The sequence below is a fragment of the Gambusia affinis genome, linkage group LG12 (assembly GCF_019740435.1).
Source record: "Gambusia affinis linkage group LG12, SWU_Gaff_1.0, whole genome shotgun sequence".
Lineage (NCBI taxonomy): Eukaryota > Metazoa > Chordata > Actinopteri > Cyprinodontiformes > Poeciliidae > Gambusia > Gambusia affinis.
In genome coordinates, this window is record NC_057879.1 from 16,802,844 (window position 1) to 16,827,312 (window position 24,469).

The 24,469-nt window shown below is 38.4% G+C and overlaps 1 protein-coding gene across 2 annotated transcripts in view; it reads left to right on the forward strand.

The window, feature by feature from the left end:
* Positions 1-24,469, forward strand: part of agap3 (ArfGAP with GTPase domain, ankyrin repeat and PH domain 3) — a 141,198-nt gene that overhangs the window by 18,528 nt on the left and 98,201 nt on the right. The window contains exon 1 of one of the 2 annotated variants that reach the window (XM_044133361.1): positions 7,674-7,756. The exons of the other annotated variant lie outside the window; for it this stretch is intronic. Coding sequence (XP_043989296.1) covers positions 7,732-7,756 — 25 coding nt within the window. The 5' untranslated portion in view covers positions 7,674-7,731. Of the gene's footprint in view, positions 1-7,673; positions 7,757-24,469 lie in introns of those variants that run through there. 2 annotated transcript variants of the gene reach the window in all.

Below are 24,469 nucleotides of genomic sequence, written 5' to 3' on the forward strand. Positions count from 1 at the left end.
TAATGACAAGATAACATAATAGTATTGGGGATACTTTAACCGTCTTTAATAGCATTTAGTTAAATTTATTTATTTGCAAATAAATAAATGAACCACCATTCTTGTATTTTTACACAGAATAGAAAAATATTCATTAAATGTTTTATAGTGTTGAGTTATTTAGTGAGATACAAATACTCAAAAATATGGAAATTGTTTTTTTGTAAGTTAAGCTAACCTTTATACCAGCTAGCCATATTATATTTTGAGCTTGTGATTAGTAAACCAGCTGATTTCGCCACTCAAAATTCTCACCCCTAGAAATCAGTCTGTTAATTTTCTAACATGTAAAGATAATACGCATAATAAAATTGATCCTTCAACCAAATATGCTGTATCAGTGTGAAATGAATATTATACAACAAATGCACAAAACATTATCTTGTTGCACTACCGTTTTTGTTAAGTATGCAAGGATGGTGGTTCTAGGAAATGTAGCATTTATTAAGATTGTACTTGTTTTGACCAAAAAATGAGAACCATTACCTGAGAGTACAGTAAATGTAGGTCCTAAAATATCTTAACGCTAATCTATTATATCGGTAAAAAGTATGTAAAATCAAACAACTCAGTCATATGAGTCACATTTTTCATACTCTGCCAGTCAGCAGCAATGTTACTATGAAAAATTTGGAAGAAGGTTACCACAATGCAATAGCATTTGCTGAGTGTGAGTTGGTCCAATTTGGAAAAAAAAAGAAATGTAGTGTTTCTGATGTGAGACACAACTGTATGGTCCTCTGGGAAGAGAGACGCGCTCAGTGGTGCCCATTTATAATAATCCTTTCACAGTCTTGCTTTGGGCTGTGTCAGTGCAGCTTCGCTTTGGATGATGAGATTTTCCTTCTTAAGGAGTCTGGCATGAAAAGTGCACTGTTCAGCAGCCTGACACTGTTTTTCAGTAGATGAGCTCTCCCTCAATTCTGTGTTTGCGTACTGGAACGAACTGCAGGCCTTAAATAAAATACTGGAACGTTAAAGGGAACGTATTATTGCACTTGCGTTGCCGCAGGATATCTCTCACATCCCACTTCATGCTCCTAAGTCCAATCCATTCTGAAACTGGACCATCATGGTGTTCAGAGATTCATATTGCAGCTGATTTTAAGCATAACATTTTTTTTTAATATTCAAGACATTTATTTCACAACCAATAACATCTGTTTACATTGGTTTCTTTGTCTGGGAAGTGCAATGTTTATGCATTTGCTTCTTGTGGATATTTCAGCCTTTTATAATTGAAATCATATTTAATAAACTCAAAGGAAAAGCTGACTTTTTAACAAAACTTCTTACCTGGATTAAGATCTGGGCTCTGCTTGGACCTCTCCAGAAGACTCACTTGTTGTCTTTTAAACTGGAGCATTGACCAAGGTTTCAGAGTTGGTGACTGTGTGATGTTTTTGTTAGGTAAAGCATTTCTGTGTAGCATTTGCTTCATAATTGGGTTGGTTGTCTTTCTGTAAGACAAAATCTTATGTAAAGTGTTGGTTCTTGTGCGGAGCAAATCGGATTCTCCTCCAGGATTTGCCAATGGGTTTCATTAATCTTCTTCCAGGGTTTGTTGCTGAAAGAAAATCCCATAATAGTTGTCACCACTATGCATTACAAGGGAAATGGTGTGCTTGTGGTAAGCTGTGGAGCGTGATGTTCACCAAACATGGGATATAGTCCTATGACCAAAAAAGCTCACCAGACAGAAGAAGATTCTTCTATTTTAGTCGCATATATTTGGACCGTTGCAGTTATATTATATGTTCTTTTTTTTCAAAGTGACTTTCTCTTTGCTACTATATACATCTCCATCTACTGAAGAACCAAGGGAACAGTTGCTTTATTTGAAGGTTTAAAGTTCTTCTGCTTACTTTCCTCACCAGTCTTCTTCTTGCCAGGTCACCTTTTGTTAGGCAGATGAAAACCAGACAAGAATAGATAAATAGTCTGCTCCTGTTATGTCTTAATGACGGATTTAACTGAAGTCTTCTGAGAGCTATCCTTGACTTGTAGTTTGCAATAATTACCTCCAGGTAGCACAGTGTTATATTGGCCTTCATGTTGCAGTTGCAGAAGGAACACTGAAAAATCCAACTAAACACCTATCAGCATTGCGGTTTCATAAAATAGATTGTAAACCATTGAATTTTTTTTTACTATTCTAGTGTTTTGGCAGGGTTTCTTTGAAAATGAAAACTACTAAATAGTGGCTTTTCACCTATTTGGCTTCAAGAGAACTCCACCAGCTACAAAACAGTATCCTTTGTTGTGTCTGAAGCAGGCGTAAAATCTAGATTTGGCCTAAAAAAGAGCTGGCAGCTCATTGCAGCCTGGACTAATTCAAAGATCCATTTAGTCTGTTTACACAATAAAACAAATATTCCTGTGGTCTCTTCATGCCAGTGGGGCTTTGAGCAAAAAAAAAAAAAAAAAAAAAAAAGAGAGACTATGTTTAAATGTGCTGGGGAGGGATAAGCTAACCGGCTCACAGTGAAAACTGATCTTTAGCCAAAACCCACCCTGGTGGATAGTCAGTTCTGGCTTTTGGGAAAAATCCATCTCTCTGAAATTTCAGTTTTCACTGTCAGGATATTATATAGGTCACTTAGCATCAGCAGCCCAGAGGACCTGCCCTCATGTTTGAAATGAATCTTCTAGGCTGGATGAGATTAGGAAGTTAGCTGTAATTCCTCTGCTGTGTACAAGCTTTGGTAATGAAGCTTTGCTCTTGGCTGGGTGCAGTGCAGATCTGCTGGTGGACGGGTAGGCAGCGACATGTTATATAACTCAAGTAGGTGGCTGGAGTAGCTCTGTGTGAGAGTGCGTGTTTTCTGGATGTGTGAATTTCCCCACACACAGTTGCCATCCCCCTTGATCAGAATGGGCGTCTGTTGACTGAAATGGTTGCCTGGGGAGATGGAAGCAACGGGATGTTTTGGAGAGGTGTCACATTGTGACTGGAAGTCAGTGAAATGCTTTATTCAAAGCGTGCTGGAGCTAGATCCCCCTCCTTCTTGTACTAACCTCAAATGCCCCTCGGAGAGCAAATAGACAAATCTCCTTTGGTCCATACATTACTGCTATTGTTTCTGTAAACTGTTTGCTACTGCTACTTGATGAACCATTCAAACATGTGTCATCCATATTGTGGGGTTTACCTGCTTTAGCTATGTGTAGTGCTAACATAACATGGTGATTCAGTTACCTTGTCATTTGCAGTTCTTACAGTATAAACTGCTTTCTGCTGTGACCATTACATCCTGTAAAAAAAAAGTTGCTATTTTCCTATCATTTTTTTTTCTTGGATAAGATCCTGTCTCTTTATTCACTGTAACATCAGGTAAAGCTTTCAATTTTGTCTCTGTATGTGGAACACTAACATAACGCTCACATATAATTATATTAGTTATTGCAATGGGATGCATATGATGGAGGACAGAAAACTATATATGTTGTGTGAGCTTGTGGTGAAAGAGCAAGGCAAAATATTGCATTTAAATAGCAAAAATGTACTGAAGAAATAAACTAAAAATGGACATCACATTTATACCAGACAAAATAATAGCAATAACACAAACATTAAACGATTACAGTTTGAATCTTCCTCCCCACGTCCTTCAAAAGGCTTAGTCATTTCCCACTGGCTGTGGGAGTAGTTCAAAAGTTCAGGGGTTTTTCCCTTTAGTAAGTCTTTGGCAAAAACAAACAGCAAAAATTTTCATCCAATATCGGAACTCAATGCATCCAAGGTCCAGAGATAAAAAGAGAAGAGAAAAGATAAATAAGTAAATTATCCTACAAGCTTGACACTCTTAGCAGAGGTTCTAGGGTCCCAATAAAAAATCTTGACCTTTAAAGGTCAGCAAAAAGTCCAATTAGTAATCGGCAGTTAACAAATCAAATACAGTTACTAATAACGATTCAAAATTCCTTTCCTACATTCATAATTAAGTTTCACATTAAATTAGCTTGTTAAATAATTCATTAATCGCGTGTTGCGCAACAAACATCATTCATTAAATACATTCAGTGCTCTAATATCATAAACTGAAAAGAAGCCCATGCATCGTAAGCATGTCACTAATAATGTTACAAGTGTTAGCTTTTCAAAATATGTCAAAAACACCATAATTAAGTACCCTTAAAACATTATCCAAAAGAAATTATCAGTCCTATTTCAAAATCTTCAATAGTATTGTAACATAATGCTAACATATAATTACATTAGTTATTGCAACGGGATGAAAAATAACAAAACTCCACTACAGAGAGCACCTGAAAATTGATCCGAATGGTAAAATTAGCAACCTTCAACAAAATAATCCAAACAACCTGAATCTCAAACTCCACATCAAGTTTTCATCAAAGATTGGGGATGTAAAAGGCAGACCGCTCCACTCCACCCTGCCCATGCAAAACCAGTAGCAAGGGTGTAAAACTAGAATAGACATTAGCTTCGAGAGCAACTCCCGTTTATAATGGGTTACACATATGAATGAACGTGTAATGCGTATGCTTGGTGACGGTGACTAAATGTGTGGAGCTACTTTTTCTGGTTTATTTTTTTTTCCTTGTGTCACGCCCCCGTTTCCCCAGAAGAACTCAGCTCCCCATCCAATTCCCCAGCAGAGCACGCCCCACACATTTAAAAGCCCTGCTTTTCCTACCTTTTAAGAGTCATCTCAAAAGCATGTGTCTGGAACAATCTATTCTCTTTCTCCTATTTTTTTTTTTACTCATGTCTGAAAGTTCTCATTCAAATCGGTGCCAATGATTACCTTTACAGCTCAGGGGCTATACTGCATCAATTTTCTTTGTTAGCAGCTGGACCAGCATGCTCTTAACCTTGCCTCTGACAAAGAAGGGGCCCCAAGCAGTTGTCTAACCAAGTGGTCATGGTTTGGTTTATTTGGAAATCAGAATGCTAATCAAATGATTGGAGTTGAGATGAAGCTAATACAGGCAAATCCTGTTCATACGATACTTTAAATGGCATTGAAGTTTGTGGAAATGTTCAATAGATATCAATTCTTTTGCACAGTAATGTGAGTGCATTTAGGTGATAGGGGAGGGTTGTATTGTATCCCATCATGCATTGTGTGAAAATCATTGAAATGCTCCAAAATATAGCCTGTGATTGATCAAGAATATAATCCAGATAAACACTTGATATAACCTTTTGGTATCTTTCATCACCCTTTCTTGCATCCTAAAAGTCCAAATGAAGGTTTATAGCCAGTCATTTCAGGTAGTGCTTTAGTTTGAAATAAATAAATAAAAATACCAAAAGAGTTGCCACTCCATTCTTGTTTATTTAGCCTCTCATCATGACTATTTTAATTTTCCCAGGCCCATTTCTGTTCTTGGTCAATGTGTTCAATAACACATAGGTGTGACTTCAGGAAAAGAACCGATAGAGCTACAAAATGATGCACTCTGTGAATCCAGTGACATGGTGATGAGTCACTGCAAGTTCTTTTTGCTGCATATGACCCATGCTGAGCAATGAAACACCTCAGTCTGCAGTGACTCAAGGACAGGGATAGCTGCTGCAAAGCCAAACATGGACTGGTTGCAGATCACGCGTTTTAGGACATACTGTATAACCAGCTAGATGCACTTGTTATTATTATTAGATACAATTATTATTATTATTATTTTTTTTTTCCAGGAAAAAGCGGCTGGTTGACCTTGTACTTGAAAGTCTTTGTAAATTTTAATCTGAAAAATGAAAAGGCCCTGCACTTCCTAATCAATTATTTCTCTTCATATCCACACTTGGAGGCACAGTTTCTGTCTGAATATGCAATAAAGCTCATGGTAAGCTAGTTTACATGAACGTTTTGCTGCTATTATTTAGTTTTCCATACCCATGTGTCGGTGAATGGACTAAAAGTGACAGTAAATGGGGGCATTCAGAGACCACTCGGCTTCGGTCAGGGCAAGAGAAGCCCAGGGAGAGAAGAGTCCTCTGACAGTGATAAATGGCTCAAATGGAGAATCGACTACCCCAATCAAACACAAGAAATTGAATGAGCAAAGATTATCTGAGCTCAGCGTAAAAAACATCTCTAATGTGATTGCTTCGACGTGAAGGCAGTGAACAAGAACATTGGCTGAAAAGAAGTTTCTGTAAAAGATTACTCTAGCACATCATTAAGGGTTTTATTTCTTTATAGAGGTGTTTGAGAATGAGTTCATAGCCCTCAGAGAAACTGTTCAAACTTTAAGCTTTATTGTGGTGTTTTTTGCTTGCTTTAGCATTTTGAAAGTTGTATGTATTGAATAATCTGTTTCCATATTTTGGTATTCAGTTTACAGCTCTGTTGTTGAAACTGCCTGAGTTTGCAGGTGCATACTATCAGTGTTGTGATTGAAAACAAAAATATTACCTTACCAAGGCAAATAGTGAAGTTGGAATGTAGAGTGTGGGAGAGGGAGACAAGTTGACATCACAAAAATACCATCAAGCTGTATGATGAAACATGATGGGAGCGTTTCAGGTCTTACTTGAATGCTGCCCACGGCATGCAAATACAGTTGAAACAAGATATTTTACTGTACGCAAAGACATATAACTCTATTTTCCCCTCACTAGCTGACATTATGTCAGACTAAAACATCTGTTTTAAGTCATTTTGGATTAGCAAAATTTTTGCATTTTTGACAAATGCCAGAATAAGAATTTTGAGACTTCTTTTTTGTCTCCCTTCTCCTTCTGGGTGATAGTTAAAGCATTAGTAACATTGTAATGTGTTTTCTTTAAAAAAGCTGAAAGACTATTACAGAACGTTTTCCACTTCAACATGTTGACCTATTTAAAATTACTTATGCCTGAAATACTCACTTATGTAAATTTAGTTTTTTTTCTGTTTTTGATCTTTTAAAGGCTAGGATTCTAGCATGGTCTCACTCTTTTCATTCATGAAACCTAAAAATAAGAACATTTTTATAAAATGCTATAAAGTGTTTGATATATGAGGTTCTGAGATGGGTCAATAATTACAAAACGTGAGTCATTATCTTTTTGGATTGTCAGACTGAAAGACCTGAAGTTGAAATGACAAAATCTTACTTCCTAAGATCTGTTGTTAAACTGTAATGCAGTTGACTCCTCAGTATTTGCAGGGATTAGGGATCACAGCTGCCTGTGAATAACTGAAATCCCCAAATACTTGAGACACCTGCACAAATGCCTTTAATTACCTATTTTTACAGTTCAAATATACCTTATTTGCATTAATGTGCACAGTGAAAAGCATCTTAGCACCACTGTAGAGCATAACACCCACTGTCTACCCTATCTCTGCTCTTGGGGGTTCAGCCAATCAGTGGCATGATAAATAAATGGCGTGTGACAACTACCAATGGGTTTAAGTATTTCAGCTTCCAAAGCTGCATTTTCTTCCTATTTTAGACATGCACTATGACAAAAAGCAAAACATTTACTAAACAATTAAAAATAGTGTACTCAGACTCAAAGAAATTTGGAACGGAGTTGGATAGCTTCAAGAAAAAGACGTTCATGTATCTTTAAGCATAAAAAACAGCAAACTATTCACAAGAAGTGAACAATTTGTGCAAATAACAGCAGGAATGTTGACTTTTGAAATTGATTACTTTCAAATTGCCATGCATTGAACTCATTGATTTTCTTTCTCCCTTCCTCCTTGGTCTCCCTGTCTTGGGCTTCCTGTGATGCACCTAAAACATCATATTCAAGGTAAGCCTCTCAGACACTCACTGCGATGAAGAAATTCTTGGGAGCACTGATCATATTAAAGATGAATATTGTGAAATACACTCTCCAAAACTTTTATTGATGGAAAGTCTGAGTTCAATAATGGACAACTGGAGATTTTGAAGTCTTCACATATTGGACTTTCTCAGTAGATTCACCATAGGTTGATTATTTTATTAATTTTGTTTAGCAAGTAAATCTCTTCAGCTGATTGTAAATTAACAAAGAGAAAATTAAGGTTTTGCTCTTTGTTTACCAGCGCATTGTGGATTAAAGTAGATGTCAGTCGATGAGTCAAAGGAAGGACTTGGCATGTATTACTAAAATGTTGCCATTTTATCGACTCAGATGTGCCCATCTAATTCATCCATCCATAATCCACGTAATATATTGGGTTGGTTCATCTAGCGTACTAAAATATCCCTTTGTAGGATAAAACAAGCATAAAACCCGGTGTAGTTTACAAGCTGGTTTGTACTAATATTATATTTAGAAGTCTGAGGCAGAATAGTGTCTGGGTCTTGCTGATTTCTTTTGGGCTCGGGGATTGCTCATAGAGGTAACCTCTAGAGAGAATCCCAGATGGGGATGCCATCCTTTCAGCTGGCCTACTTCCCTGCCACTCATCATACATAGCAATTTGTACAATGTTTCTGTGCCACTTCTCTTGCTAAGTCGACCGTGTAATTATTGTGTATATTGTGGCTTTGCTGCAGCAAAGGACTCTCAACCCACTGTAGACAGAGTTTCCATACGATTTGGAAACCATGCTGTGAACACTTGCGGTGGACATGCATTTATGTAAGTTGCATGTGAACAGTTATGGATAGATGCTGCCAAGCAGAAGAGGCAGGATGACATGATTTACTAAAAAAAAAAAAAAAAGTGGCTCACTGCAATGCTACTTCACGCTGGAAAACAGGAAGAGATGATTAAAACTATAATTCAGGGTGTGATGGGAACAGGGCACCCACTGGGTTTTAAAAGCATGTGATCACAGGCAGAGTCCTGTGGCCCCACTTGATAGCAGTAGTCATTACAATTTAAAAGAAAACTCAGTGTGGTCAATGCTTCGTTTTCCATCTCGATACAGCAGTATGTATTTCCCCTGTGAATATACAGCAGTGTGGCTGTGTTTTTACATAAAAGAGAAGTAGCTCGCTCAGTGTGAGTTCTGTAATTTAAGCTGCTCTGCTCTCTGTTGTGGCAGCTGGTCTTACTGCACGTGGGTGTTAATGCAAGTAAGTCACCAGCATTCATCTTGGAGTGTGTTATAATTCCATCTTCTTCTTATTTTCCAAATCGCGTAGCTCTTGCCGTGCTAATCCCGAAATTGTGAGATTGCCAACATGTCACTCTAGTGCTTCTCCTCATTTTTAGACTTGAATGTTTTTCTGCTGTGAATAAACATTCCAACAAGTTATGTAGTCATACTGGTTGGGGCTAGAACAAGTCAGAACAAAAATGTGCACTGAATCGCTGACTTTTGGTGCAGTAATGTGTAGATTTTACACCACTTTTGTGCCACATTTAAAATTGAATACGGAAAGCCGTTTCTTGTGACTCTGTTGGAAATTTTGTCTCCACGTTGAGTTTGGAACCAGCACCTGCTTAAAGTTTGTCCCTCTGTTAATTCAGAAAAATCTGGAATCCATACCATAGCCATATCTTACTGCTAGTACTAAACCAGTTATGGGAAATATTACTTGACATTATCATTGCTTAATATTGTGATATTTGTCTATTATTATTGACCAATAGTTTCATTACTAATATCTTTTTTTAGATCATTAGTGTCCACACACTTCTGACCTTTATATTTGTGGTCACTAAACTACAAAGCAGAGATGGTGGATATAAAGTCTGTTCCACTTGACAAATCACATTTGAATGCACAGCACCTGAAATCAAAATTGGATCCAGTGTGAGGAGGGCGACTGCAATATTGCACACATTGATTTGGAGAAGATTTCCGTGATTTGTTACAGTATGCAGCTCTGAGTTCAAAGCCAGTATGGTGTCCCTGTCTATTAAATGTTGGAAAAGTTGTATAGATAAACACTTTATTTAAACTTTCATTCCCATCTTTTAAGTTTGACCTAAAAGATTTTTAATGTCAGCCTTATGAATATTACAACATTTTTTCCAAGTCTTCCCCGGGATAATCATCCTGTTTACAATTCTGTTTGAACTCTTCCATCACATCTCTGAAAATTACCTCAATTTCTTAATTGCACATCAATCTGCTATTGTAATAGACCAAAGGAGACTGATTTTAGGTGATTTTTAAGCTTTTGTAGCTTCAGCTTCTTTGTGTTGGTACCAGGTTTAAGGAGCTGTGCCTCAGCAACATCGTTTTTTGATGGGAGGCCTTTGTAATCCCCACGACTCCAGGCAGTTTTAGCTTCTTTCCTTTTTCAGTCGTGTTTCTCTAACGACTAGAAAACCAAGGCATGTGACAAAGGAGCATGGGCTCAGGCGGCGCAGAAATCATTCATTGCTACCCCGTGGTGTGATGTGTATCGTCTCTACTTGAAAGGGCTTATGTAAGATATGCAGCCTCACTTAAACAGGACAGTCATAAATCAGACGACACGCTCACAACAACGCAGCAACTTTTGTCTGAGTTGTTCAGAGGTCTCTTCAGCTCTTCTAAAGGTTCGTTCTTGACTTCCCCCTCTGTTCTGCTCTTTCCTTTATGCAGTGTGGAAAGGATGAGAAATGGCTATGAGGGAGGTTTTATAAGACTGTTCATTTTGATAAATCATTGCATCTCCGTTCCAAAGGCACTCTGAGCATGCAACTCCTTAATGACTGCAATTGGGTGAAAACGTTCTTCTACTTTGTCAAGTCATCAGTTCTCTTCAAATTTCTTTCCTGCAGTATAGTATATAGATCACATATAGCCACTTTTTTTCTATGCAGAAGTTGAGTTAATTTAATTTGAATATGCAAATGACACCTAGTTTCCCACTTGTTGCATAATATACACCTCACACTAACAAATAAACACTTTAGGAAGCACAAACAGTAACTATAGAACACCATAACCAAGGAGAGTAGCGAGCATATTCAAAAATTAATGAGTAGCATAGCTTACTGTCCCTTAACCCTATGTTTATGCGCACACACATATGGGTTTGGGTCATGACACATATATATGAATATATTAGACACGTTATCCGAGTCTAATGAATTTTTTCTAAACACTGAGGAATGTTTGTCTTCCTCTTGCTGTTTTCATGCTATTTGTCTGCATCATATCAGATATTTTGGCATCATGTTCTAGTGAAGTCTTCCAAAATTTTGAGGAAAGTAGAATCTGTCTCAACTTTTCTTTTCACAGTAGTGTAAATGCCTGTTTTGAACATGAAATCTGCTCTGATTCAGGGACTGTGCCTTCATTTATGAGCATAATTTACATCGCTGTTCCCCATCCGCTCTGTAGTTTTCATGTTCTTTCTCGCACAAAGACACAGATTTACTGCTACTGAGAGTAAAATTTAAAGGTTCAGTTTCCACTTCTGTTTTCACAGCAATTATCTGAAATTAAGCTTATAGAAAATCTGTTTTTAGCCTTTATGGTATGTAAATGGTTATTTTGAAGGAGCACTTTGTCTGGTTTTGGGTAGAGCCGTTCCTCCGCTGCTTTAGAACAGGCTTGTTACGGTTACCGACAGCAGTGTTGTTGTTGCGTCTGTAAGTTGTCATATTGCGTATTTTTTTTGTCAGCCATTCAGCATCATAGTCGGTCATAAACGAGCTTAGCACCTTTCTGAAGCACACAGACGGCATCTTCCGGTTTTCAGGGCCATGGCTGGCATGTGACTGGTAGAAAGAGAGAATGAGACTCAACCACCGGATGCGTAGTCAGGAACCAGTCATCATTCTCTTCTTAATCTGCCTGGTCACCCCCCCTGTTCACTGCCATCTGGAGAGGATGCCAGGGACTGGCCTTGTAGCAGAATTAGGCACACGGGCTCAGAAAGCCAAGAAAAGCCTGGAGGAAAATGGCCTTTTTGCAGTTCACGCCTGTCTGTCCTGCGTCCTTGCTCTGTGGTGCTGGCTGGCAGCCAGCAGTGCTGACGTAAGCTGGCCTGCCTCTCAACAAGACAACATCAAGCTCATCTGGCGTCCAAACAATGCTCGTAAGAGCAAAACCCCTGAGTGTAAAGCAGTCTATTGACTCACAGAGGCATTGGTTTAATGTGTATTGCAACCATCCAACTCAAATTTCTGTGGCAAGCTGTTAAAATGTTCCCTTTTTTTTACCCACCATTGAAATTCAGTGCAGTTCAGATTAAAAATGAAGGTAAAAGTATCTTGTTTTTTAAGCTCTATCCACTGGAGAGCACTGAAATGCAGAGAGCTGTCATTCTCCTCGTAATGAGACTGTTGGCTGCATAATGTTTTGCTGCAAAAATAATGACTTCAGAGATTCACGGAGCACATGTGCATGTTATGGGTTGTGAAAATAGTGCTGTTCTTGCTGTGTATAATGGAGCATGCATCAGATGCTGTCAACTTTAACCCTCCAGTCATTTGATTCAGTAATGTGGGTTGGCTAATTGGTTATGTGAACAGAGAGGGAGAGAGATAAGTAATTCGCACTCCATGGTTACTCAGGTTTTAAGCATAGCACAGCTACATTAAGAGACAATTTGTCTGTCCCTCTGTAGTTAGCCAGTCCAGGCTCCACAGACCAACATTTGTTGTTGCTCTTGGTGTTTTATTTTTTGTTTTTTTTTCATTCAAATGTCTCCTCTGCTTTGTAGCTAGTTAGCGTTAATCAGCTTTAGTTATCTTTTTAGCTCAGTGGTCTGTGGGGAGATAAAGAAAGTAAGTTATAATAAGCAGCTTGTGAGAATTTGAGTACATCTAGAAAAAAACTGGTCTTGAATACGAGTTATTAGAGGAGCACATTTATGTTCATCCTCCTGTTGAACTGTGTCTGATCAAAATCAGTCCCTCTGAAATTAAATAGGTCATGATCAGGATGGATTGATATAATATATTTTAATAAAAGGAAGCATAAAGAGTAATTGATGACTAGAATAAAGCTGGAACCCTTACTATCTGAAGATGAGCCGCCTCCTCTTCTCTTCCCTGCTGTGGGCAACTTTCAGTGCTGAAATTCAAGATAGTTGCTTCTTATTTTTGACAGTTGTCGACTTTGGCTTTGCTTGCTGTTTCTTGTTTTAATTAAACATTTGGTTCTGAGTTGAAAAGCAAGCAGGTTTTACTAGAGGATTTATTGGAGCTTGGTATAGCTTTTCTTACTTTGGACAGTTTTGAAAACCTGCCTTGGTGCATTACAGCCACCCTGTGGCAGCAAGATTCTGACCAAAACAAAACAATATAGATTAATGTCATGTTTACAGTTCAAATCTGTTGACTGTAGATGCATTCCTAGATATTGGAACTGACCGGCTTCCCTTTTTGGTGGTACAATGGTGGAGATAGTTTGTCCCTTAATCGGTGGGTCGCCAGTCGATTCCCTCTCTAGCCGCTGGGTGCTGTTCATAAAACCTTCAAACTCCAAACCATTTTAAGTCTATAAATAATCAACCAACATGTACTATGATGCGCTCTCTGGTATTTATTAGTAGTCATAAAAAGGTTTGGGGTATATACCTATTTGATATACTAAAATATTTTTTTTACCCTTTCATTTTCTATTTTATTTAACACTACTGTTTTTATAAAAGTGACAGCATATGTAATTATGCTGTCATAAAAAGCAGAGTCAAAATTGCAATCAACTGGTCAGACCTTAAATAAAACATGCATCGGTGTTGGCCAAGATAATCTTTTTTGGTGCATTTCTGGGAATTACCATTCAAACAGAAGAAATCAAGTGCTCAGATAGTAATTAGGGATTTTAATACAGATAAATCAAGTCCAGTGGGGTTAACTTTTACCAGACAGATATAAAATTGTTGCAAGGTGCCTAGACAGTAGACTTCATAAACAAAATCGACTCAAGATAAATTTGTTCCGACAGACAACCAGCTTCTTCTTAGCCACGGTAACTATAGCTTATCTGTTTTTGTATTTCTGCTATTTTGTTATCATGCTCTTTTAATCAAAAGATGAGGAAGTCTTAATTTATACTTTAATACTTCCTCATCTTTTGAGGAAGTCAAAAGATGAGGAAAATATATAACAGCAAAACTGTTTTATATTTTATGAAAACTTTAAAACAGTTTTCATGAATGTTGTGTGAAAAAGATTCTATTAATAAAAGTAGCCAAGAGGGCCAATTATCTGGGAATAAAACTCTGTTAACAGAGTTCAGAAAACCAGATTTTCCTACGCAATGTGGCTGCTCATGGCTCTTTCTATGCCTGTTTATAACATAGGAAGGCGTTCGATTCTGTCTGGAAGTATCTGGTACCTTACTTACTTTTCTTTATGATGCTGTTTTGTAATATTATTGTTTTAACTTTGTGTTTTCTTATTGCTGTTTTCTAGTTATAAAGTAAATGCAGTTTTCATATTCGTGATTGGGGGTTTGAATTTCAATTTACTCTATACATCAGAGGGCCAGTCGTCTTTTTATGGATTGGTGTGTTGCAGAACCACAGAAATTGGAGCTGTTATTAAAAACTAAATGTTTTTCTAACCTGAGGGGTAAACAGGACCTGAATGCAGTAGGACTAGTCCAACAAAAGCAAGCTGTTTTGCATTTGAATTAATTAACCAGAAAATTACTTAAGCCTTGGAAGGGTAAATATGGGTGTCTTTACATAAAGAGCATAACCCTCACATCCAGGTTCAGTGGTTTTCCCCAAAGTGTAGGACTCCAGGCCTGGCATTCCTCCTTCGATTTTTGCAGTATGTTCACTTATTGTTTGGTTTTGTAGTCATTTGTAAGAGAACCATCATGGAGCAATATGGTTTGCCCTCCCATAATGTATCATTGGTATCTTACTGTGAAAGCAAGGTTTTCTCCTCCACCTCCCTCCCACTCTCCCTCTCTCCTTCCTTTCTCTTGCACTCCGCGAGGGTGAACGTGGGCGGCTGTACAGAGCATGACAGCAGAGCTCTGTTGAATGCAGACTAGAAAACGAGGGATAAAGAAGTGCAACATCCATGGAAACACTTACAGTCTTGATAATGGCCCAAGTTTGTCTTTGGGGGATGTGGATTTGTTGAGCTTATCACTGCACCACCATTTTGTGATGTCTCTGAGTTTTTAATTGGAAGCTGAAATTATTCACTGATTATTTTTTTATTTTTTTTATTTTTGGCGCATTAATCTCCAGTTTGACACCATTAATGAGTCACTCTGTCAAAATGTATGTTTTGTCTTTGCTCCTGCTGGGGGATGTTTGCATCCCATAATGCCTTTGTTTCTATCTTCGTCTCAACGTAAGCATCTTTCTTCTTCCATTGTCTTCCCTCCTGCTGTGATATGTGCTGCGAAACGCTCTGCAGCAGTGACACTGATGAGCACAGCATCAGTCTCCAGCTGTGCCTCTGTGCATGTGGTTGCATATTGTGGCTGTTTGTGCATGTGCTTTGCACTGAGTTTGCTCGTGTATGTCGCGCCCCCCGCTTGACAGTGTAGTGGCGCTGATGAATGCATCTGCAGACAAACTGAGCTGAATGCAGCTTGTGATTCTCTCCAACAGAAAAACCAAATCAGATTTTTTTTTCCAATTTCTTAAACTGTGTTGTTTTTTTAATGGTGGGAGGAAATGGGGCTGATTTCTTTGAACGGCTGCACAACAATCAGTCTGGGTTTGGAGTCAGAGTTGATTACTGGCTGAGAGGTGGACGCCAACAAAAATCTGTGCACAGTGGATAATTACCTTTGCCAAGGAGATTATACCTGGCACCCTGTGTTATTTGTCTGCTTATTAGCAGGATTACTCAAATGTAATGAATGGATTTGCATAAAATGTATTGAAGTTGAGACACAGCTCAATATAGAGATGGAGCTAATTTTTCTGAAAGTCTCTGCAACATAGTACGGAGTCTGTCCTTTTCTTTCCTTGCTTATTTTTGAGCTCCTATACACAAAACTGACATGAAGAGCCAGAACCAAGTAAAATCCCCCCTGCAGTGTTTCCTCACTATGCAATCTTCTGAGGTTGTGCTACAATGCACGACAAGAATAGTCTACAATGTGTAAGCTACGAAACTTTGCAGTGCAGTGGGACGTACTAGTTTAGAAGTTATTTCAAAAGGTAACAAATTGTATGTATAAGATAAGGTCATTTTTCTTTTTCTTTGTCTAACATTTGGGTATAATTTATTGCTTCAATCTGACAAGTTGAACAAAATAAAGACAATTTCATTAGCATTTATTTTATTAGGTTCTTTTTTTTTCAAAACAATTATTATAATGAGTAGTCAAATATTCACTCCAACAATTTAAAGTCATTTAAAGACTGTAAGAGATCTAATCTCTCTGAACTCAAATTTTGCATGAAGCTCTACAAAATATTTTCTGTTTGACAGGCTTAACGGTATACCTTAAGCCTGTAATTTTAAAAATGGCTAATGTGGTCTTTGACATCAAATAGCTTCTATAAGTAAGTCTATGGTGTATTTCCAGCAACAACAGAAAGTGAAGTTTCTGTTGCTGCTGGACCTCTGTTATAAATTCAAGTAGCTTACGTGGTGTTGATCTGTTGTACAAATCATTTTTCACCAGATGTATTTGTGACAGCAATCAAGGCCTAATGGGGGGACTGTAGTTCCGTGGGTAGAGTAGTTTATTTGCAATTGAAAATTTGTGAGATAGATTCCAATTTCCTCATGGACCATACAATTATGCCCAATGGGGCACAAAGGGCACAATGGCAAGGCACTTTACCCCAGTTTGCCTACTAATTTGTGATTGGTTGTATATGACTCTGGTGTAAAACACTTAGAGTGGTGGTTATGACAAGAAAAGTGCTACATTAATTCTGTCCAACTGCCATTTAATGAATAAAAAATAAATAAAACAATTAATGTCACATTAATCCACAGAACTCATTAACTGTCCTGAACTGCCAGCCTCCTTGACAGGTTTCAACAGAGCTGATACAGTGTTACAAATCAAAATCACAAGCAAAACAAACCAGTGCTCCAGATGCTCCTGGCAGCCAGATATCAGCCTGGTGTTTAAGTTCTGGGGACATGCTAGCGCCGAGTTGTCAGTCGGAGTTTACTTCCCTAGCTTCTGCAAAGCAAAGGATTCTAATCTACCAATACAGAGGAGTGAGATTTGATACTCCACAGAGCCTTTTAATGCATGACATTCAGAGATGATGGTATGTTGACTGGTGATTGACTGAAGTATTGAGAGGGGGGAAGAAGCCAAACAATATTTTAACAAAGATGGTTGGAGCATCAAAAATGTAGCTAAAAACAGTTGAAGAGGTGTAAAATATACAAAAGCTCACACCTGTTTTTAATTCAACAAATATTTTCTAAAATGACTTACATCTTGCAATGGTGAATCAAGATTTCTGAATCAGAATATCACATCTCTTTGCTGTTCTTCCAGCCCCTTGTGGTATGCTATTTGCTTCGTACACAGGATTTGGAGTCTTACAAGAAATGATTGTGTTGTGGAGGCGTGGACTGTGTTGAGGTCTTAAATTTTACCTAATCATTTTACCTGTGACGTATGCAATGCGCCAGTGACACACTATGAAACATACCAGAAGTTGCCTGCGCTGTAAACAATTATCCTCCACTGTAAAGAGAGAAGTGCTGATCCAAATGAGGTGCCTGTTACTACAGGCAGACTACTATTCTAAAACAGCGCGGAAAATGAATGTCATCTTTCACAACTTCTCCTTCTGCTCGCTGATAGGCCTGGTAGAAAATCTACCGGAGGGAATCCAAGTGAAGGAGATAAAGCCCAGAATATGCTGTATACAAGACTGAGCGGAATTGCACAAGAAGCATTTGCCAGGCTACTGCTCTGCAGATTTGTATAGTAACTCCAACCTAATAAGCTATTAACTGGCTAATTCATCAGGTTAACAGCTCAGCTAGCTGACTTGGAGTCTGTTGTTTACCTAACAAATATAACTTCACAACAGCATTATCTTAACGAACGTCTCATCTCTACACATAACTGTTCTTTTTTTGTGACTGGAATTTTATGTAAGAGAGTGAAAAACGTGTGAGCCTTTTTCAGAATTTTTAGACTGAAATGAGTTATGCCTATTCCATAGTTTGCCTCTAATTGGACCTTTTCTGACGTCTTTCTTTGAACTGAACTATAACCATCAACTTGCTATCCATGAAAGCTAAACAGGACCTTTTGCATATATAACTTTGTGTTCTAAGTCATTGTCAAATGACTTTGAGTTCTGTGACTTTATATTTTTACATTTCAAATTAGAGAGACAGCGGTCTGCATATAAAATGGTGACATTTCTCAAATCATCCAATAACAACAGAAACAAGCTCTTTAAGGAAATATCTGAAAATAACACATCAGTTCTGGTGTAGCAAGTCCTTTACTTCTACTAATTTCCTGATCTGATTTAATGTTACTGCTGAATTGTGCTTTATCTAGCACAACAGAGGAGTCTATATCATAACACATTTTTATTAGGATTTGTGTTTCGACTCTGAATAGAAGATGATCCTGATAGCATTAATTTCATCCTAAAGGAGGCTGAGCTCCAGCACTACTGCTACAGTCGAGACTTATGAGAGCCACTTCAGCCAAACTATTACAGTTGGAGAGCGTTTCTATCAGGAAAACTATCATGAGTGGTGTTAGCAAAACTCTTAAACTCTTTAAGCAGTTTATTCTCTGGGATGAAATCCTGCAGTTTATGGTCTTTCTGCCAACAGTCTAAAAGCAAAATTGAGTCATACATTTGAAGATGAGCACATCTGACTACCTGATGCAATAGTTCACACTACACGTTAGTTCACACTACACGTTAGTTCACACTACACGTTAGTTCACACTACACGTTAGTTCACACTACACGTTAGTTCACACGTACACTTTACTCTTCCTCAAAATCACAAAATCGCTTGTGATTTTGTAACCGATCATCCTGTAGTGTGTTGTGTGTTACGGAAGATTTTTGTGGCCACTCCGATCTAAATCAGGGGTTTTCCTGGGAGCGATCTATGTTCTCACCCTCATCTATGGTCATGACCGAAAGAACGAGATTGCGGATACAAGTGGCCGAAATGGGTTTTCTCCGTAGGGTGTCTGGGCTCTCCCTTACAGATAGGGTTAGAAGCTCAGTCATCCGGAAGGGACTCAGAGTAGAGCCGCTGCTCCTTCACATCGAGAGGAGCCAGTTGAGGTGGCTCGGGCATCTGGTCAGGATGCCTCCTGGACGCCTCCCTGGTGAGGTGTTCCGAGCATGTTCCACCGGGAAGAGGCCCCAGGGAAGACCCAGGACACGCTGGAGGGACTATGTCTCTTGGCTGGCCTGAGAATGTCTTGTGATTCCCCCGGAGGAGCTGGAAGAAGTGGCTGGGGAGAGGGAAGTCTGGGCCTCCCTTCTGAAGCTGCTACCCCCGCGACCTGACCCCAGATAAGCGGAAGAAGATGGATGGATGGATGGATGGAAGCGTTAATGCAGCTTGTTGAATGTGACAGCCAATCAGAAAGTGCGGTTTCCCTCTGTGCTTTTTGAGGGGAATCCCAAACAGCTGACAGGGCGCAACCCGAAGTCTAGCGGACATTGGAGATGATATGTGGAAACAACATTAATGTTTATAAAACATTTCGTGCAAAGAATATAGAAATGACAAGGGGAGGAGTTGGAGCGAAATTGCTACGCAGTTGATGAACCCAGTAACTTTTCAGCTGTTCTTCATTAACGTAAATAGGTTATAATGATTTACATTCAGTTGCAGGTAGATTGTAGTAAAGCATTGATTAATGCCTGGTTTTAAAATTAGTTAACTGGACTTGTAGCCATTATTTGGTGCCCATTGTTGGACACCACATGGCACGATCGAACCCGATCGAACAGTTATACCTAGGATTTCTGTCAGCTAATGTGTGATCTCTCAGGTTTTGAAAATGGCCCGACAATCAACAGACGACTCTAAGATTGTATAGTGTGTGCTGGGCATTACACTAAGGATATGAGGAAGGGAGGGTCAGTGGAGAGCACCAGAGTTGAGCCTTTTTTCATTCAGTGTCATCAACAGAAAGAGATAAAGGCCAGAAGAGAGAGAAAGCCGATAATTAAAAGGACGTCGATAGTTTTAATTTATCGTACAATTTATTGTTTATCACGACAGGCCTATACATTTGTAAGGTCAGCAAAGAGACTTGCATGTTTTAAAGAGAATTTTAATTTGCTAGATTTCATCACCCTGTGAAATCGTCTGTCCAGCCCAAATTTAAAAGATATGTGGATCTGCTAGTTACTGTAATACCGATGTAAATGTAATCAGACAGGAGGCAAACTAATAGTTTTAATGGTGTAAAATGTCTGGAATCAAGCATTATAGAATCTTTTGCAGAATATATTTATTTCTACATCCACTCCCATATGCATTATGACATCTCTAAGCTATCATCTTAAGTAAAAATATGTTTGCAACTTATTTACACAATTTTAAGCTATAGGAATCGCATGGCAGAAGATTTTAGTGGTTTTCATATCGGTTGTCATGCCATGCTTAACTTGCACTGAAGATATTTTTCCTGAACTGCTTCAGGTGACTTCTTTGCAGTCCTGGGTCCTAGATGAGATCATGTACGGTAACATATTAGCATAATACCTTAGCTGTGGATTAGTTTGGTCTTTTTTTGACATGGCGATTTACAAACCAGCTAGAAAGCTTCCCTATGTATCTCATCCTCTGCTTCCTCTGCCACAAAATGACATTTACTTTTGCATTCTCCCCTTAATTGCATGAAATGTTGCTGATATTTGTATTTCTTTCTTTCAAGTGATTTCCATCATGACTTCAGCTTCCATTTTATCACTTTGATGGAAATAGGACAAAGCAATTGGAGTACAAATTATGCTCATGTAGCTCAGCTATGTGAAGATGTGTTTTTTTTTCTTTTTTATTTCTTATTATGGCCTACTTTGCAAAGACTACAGTGTTAAGTTTTTTTTCTCTCTCTCTTTGTTTTCTGTCATGCTGAGACTGCTACAAAGCGAATATTAAATGTCGGCTCTGTGAGGTTAAAATGACTTTAGCTCCAGGTTTGATCATTGAAAGACACGGACACGTGTGGAAATAAAATCATGAATGAATGTATGAATGAGGGTTCGACTTTATTGATAAGAGGAGGAAAAATGCAAAACAGAATTTGTCTCGACACTTAAACAGTGAAGTCCTGGAGGTTGCCTAGGAAACTGGTTGCCTTTGCAGTGGATGGGCAAGTGGGCGTGGAGTCAACAGGGGTTTGTGGGCCGGTGAGAGCGGAGGCAGGCGATTGGTACACAGCGCCTACTGCACGGGGGTTTGATGCTGACGATCTGACAGCGGCACTGACCCTGCTGGAGAGGGAGGAGGCGGGTCATGACAATGCTTCATGTTGGAAGTCCGTGCAGCCTTTGTTTATGTTGTATCCCTCAGCTGGAAGTGACAACAGAGTGTGAAAACATCCCACTCTGAGAACATCCTCCTGTGTATTTTTAGATGATTGTTGCATGTGCCAGCTCTGGTGAAAAGGAGTAGTGACAAATTTCGAACACAAAAGTACCAAACTGTTAAGGTCTTGTTGAATATTTTGATACAGATTTTCTAATCAGAGATTATGTTGTCACTTTCTAATCACATGTTAGAAGATAATTTTCAAACTAATACATAATGTGTAATTTGACCTCCTTTTTAGAAACCACTGGTTGTTTCTCTAACTCAATTTCTGAACATAGTTACTTGTCTTTGTTATTCAGAAGAAACTTCCTCACTGAAGAGTGTGACCTGATAGCGTCATACTCTTTAGGTTTGTCTTGGAAGTCAGAACTTGGATATGAGAACAACATCACATCTAATGTTAAGTTAATTTTAACTTAATTATGCACCACTGGTTTAATACTATTTGTTAAAGTCCGAAGAGCTAATCAATAGTTTGTAACATCTAATTTGTTTAAATGTGCAGCAACCATATATGACACTGAACCATATTTGTTACTTAGAACTTGCATCCACCATACAGGAAAAGCACACTTTTATTGTGTTTTGTTCACTAATCCAACTGGAAGTGAAGAAAATATACCGTCTTTGTGTTTGATTTAATGTATTTTTGATGCATGGGTCCAGTTGTTTCAGATATGACAGCATATTTGTGTTCAGAAATTTGCAATATCTTGAAACATAATGACACTAAGAACAGAAATAATTTATATCATGTTTATCAGTTTATGTTTGTGGTTTCCTGTTATGTAAGCTCAAGAAGAACGGAAACGGTCACTATGGGAGAAATAACACCAAATAAATCAGTGGTATTTTATTTATTATGTAAAAATTTACTTCACTGTCGGAGTGAATCATTTAGTCATGAAGTGTTTTCTGCTAAAGCTCAAAATGATTTAACATTAACTCTGAGTGTGTGCTCGTATAAGCTTGCAAACACAGTTGTCATTACATTTCTTCTGTTCACACGTTCTGTCACATGGCGAGAAGTGCTAAGAGGAAGGAATCATGCTGACTTGTAAAAAGGTGACCTCTAATTAAAGGTCAAGGATCTTGTGGTTTTCACATTAACATAGACTGAAGCACTGTCCCAATAATTCCACTATTTGCTTGCAGGTTGTGCTGCAAAATAACACGCGAGGGACTAAACAAGAAAAAAATGGCAATAATTTACATAGAGACACAGCTTAAACAATAAGAATATTGTCAAATTTTAAGTACCATAATTTTTTAAGTGAAACATTTACATTGAATCATTATACATACAGTGAAATATTTCAAGCCTTAATTTCTTGTAGATTTGATGGATATGGCTTACAGATAATGACTCAGATAATTACAACACCAATTTAAAAAAAGCCTTTTTAATGTATGCATGTCATGTTATGTCCTACGTCCTAAAGACACAACCTTAATTTCCTCCACAAGGTGGTAAAATACAAAAAATCATTGCTAAAGAAGCTGGTTATTCACAACCAAGCATATTTATAGAAAGTTGAGAGGAAGGAAAATGTGTGATGGGATGGTGTGCATCAGTGACAAAGATAATAGCAGCCTTGGGAGGATTGTCCACCCAAATTCTTCAATGAATTTGGGAGAGCGTCACAAAGACTGAGCCTCGAGTCAGCATGTTAAGATTCACAATGCACTGGCAATCCTACATGAGGGTTACAAATGTAACATTCCTCATGTCACACCACTCAGATTAAAATAAAGTTTGGATTTTATTTAAAGTCATCTTCTGGTGTTGGTCCATCGGAATATCTGAAGTCCACAGTCAGTGCAGCGAGCTACTAGGAAATTTATGAGCACATCCTGCTGACAAGCTTTCTGGAGATGCTGATTTTAATTTTCTAGCAGAACTTGGCACCTGCCCACACTCCCAACGGCACCAAAAGCTTGTTCACTGACAACTGTGTTACTGTGCTCGATTTGCCTGCCACCTCACCTGACCTGAACCCCAAAGAGAATCTATGTGGTATTGTCAAAATGAAGATAAAAGACGGCAGACCCAACGATGCAGAAGACCTAAATTCTGCTATTAAAGCAATCTATGCTTCTATTACTCCTCAGCAGTGCAGCTGTGCCATAGGCGGATCACCTCCATCTATGGCATATTAATGCAGTAATTTTGGGTTTTTATTATCTTTAAACCATAATAATAAAAATGACAAGAAATAGGGATTTGGAATATTTCACTATGTGTAATGAATCTGTATCATATACATTTTCATTTTAGGGAAATATGTGAAAATGAGATTATATATTTTTTATGTTCCTTTACATATAACATTCTAATGTATAGATAAAACCCCTAATAAGGATCTGCTGAGCTTTATCTTCTGGTAATATACTGAGTAAGAAAGGATGTCTGCTGCCATCTCACCTCAATCATTTTGCTGCCCAGCTCACATTTGCAAGGAGCAGCTAATTATTCCCATAAATTTCCAGCTTCTCTGCTGCAGTTTCCTTCCTCAGGCAGTCACCTCAGCCATTTTGTTCCTACTTTGAGTGAGAGGCCGATCAACAGTATGAGATTCCTCTGAGGATGCCTGAGTGCGTGGGCCACTACCCCACTGATGAGCTCCTTATGTAATATCTGTCTTCCAGCCTCTCGGCGTGCAAAGATGATTGTCCACACTGAACACGACCTGGCAAGCTGTCCTTATGTGTGGACACAGTGGATTTCAGTGTGCTGCTGGTAATTTAAAAACCTTGCACTGAACCCATTTATCGATAATCTTAAAAATGTTCTTTATATGTCCTGGTTGTACAGGAAGTCCATTCCTGTATGTTTTTAGTAGCTATGAGTTGTACACATGCTTTATAATTGTATGCAGCAACAGTGACCCCCTGTGGCCGTCGTTGGCCACCACATATATTCTGCAACATAATGCATCTGCTCTACTTTCCCTGAGGCTCAGTTTATGCATTTCAACTGATTGAAACAAAGCAGATGTACCCCATGAAACTGTAGGAGCACCGATGCGTGCCGGAACAGAAGGTGTATGTTCTAATGTTGTCACCTTTGCGTATATTTTTGTGCTTCTTACATCAGAATTGAAGTTTTGTCATTCTTTATCTCCACTTTTTTTCCCCCTC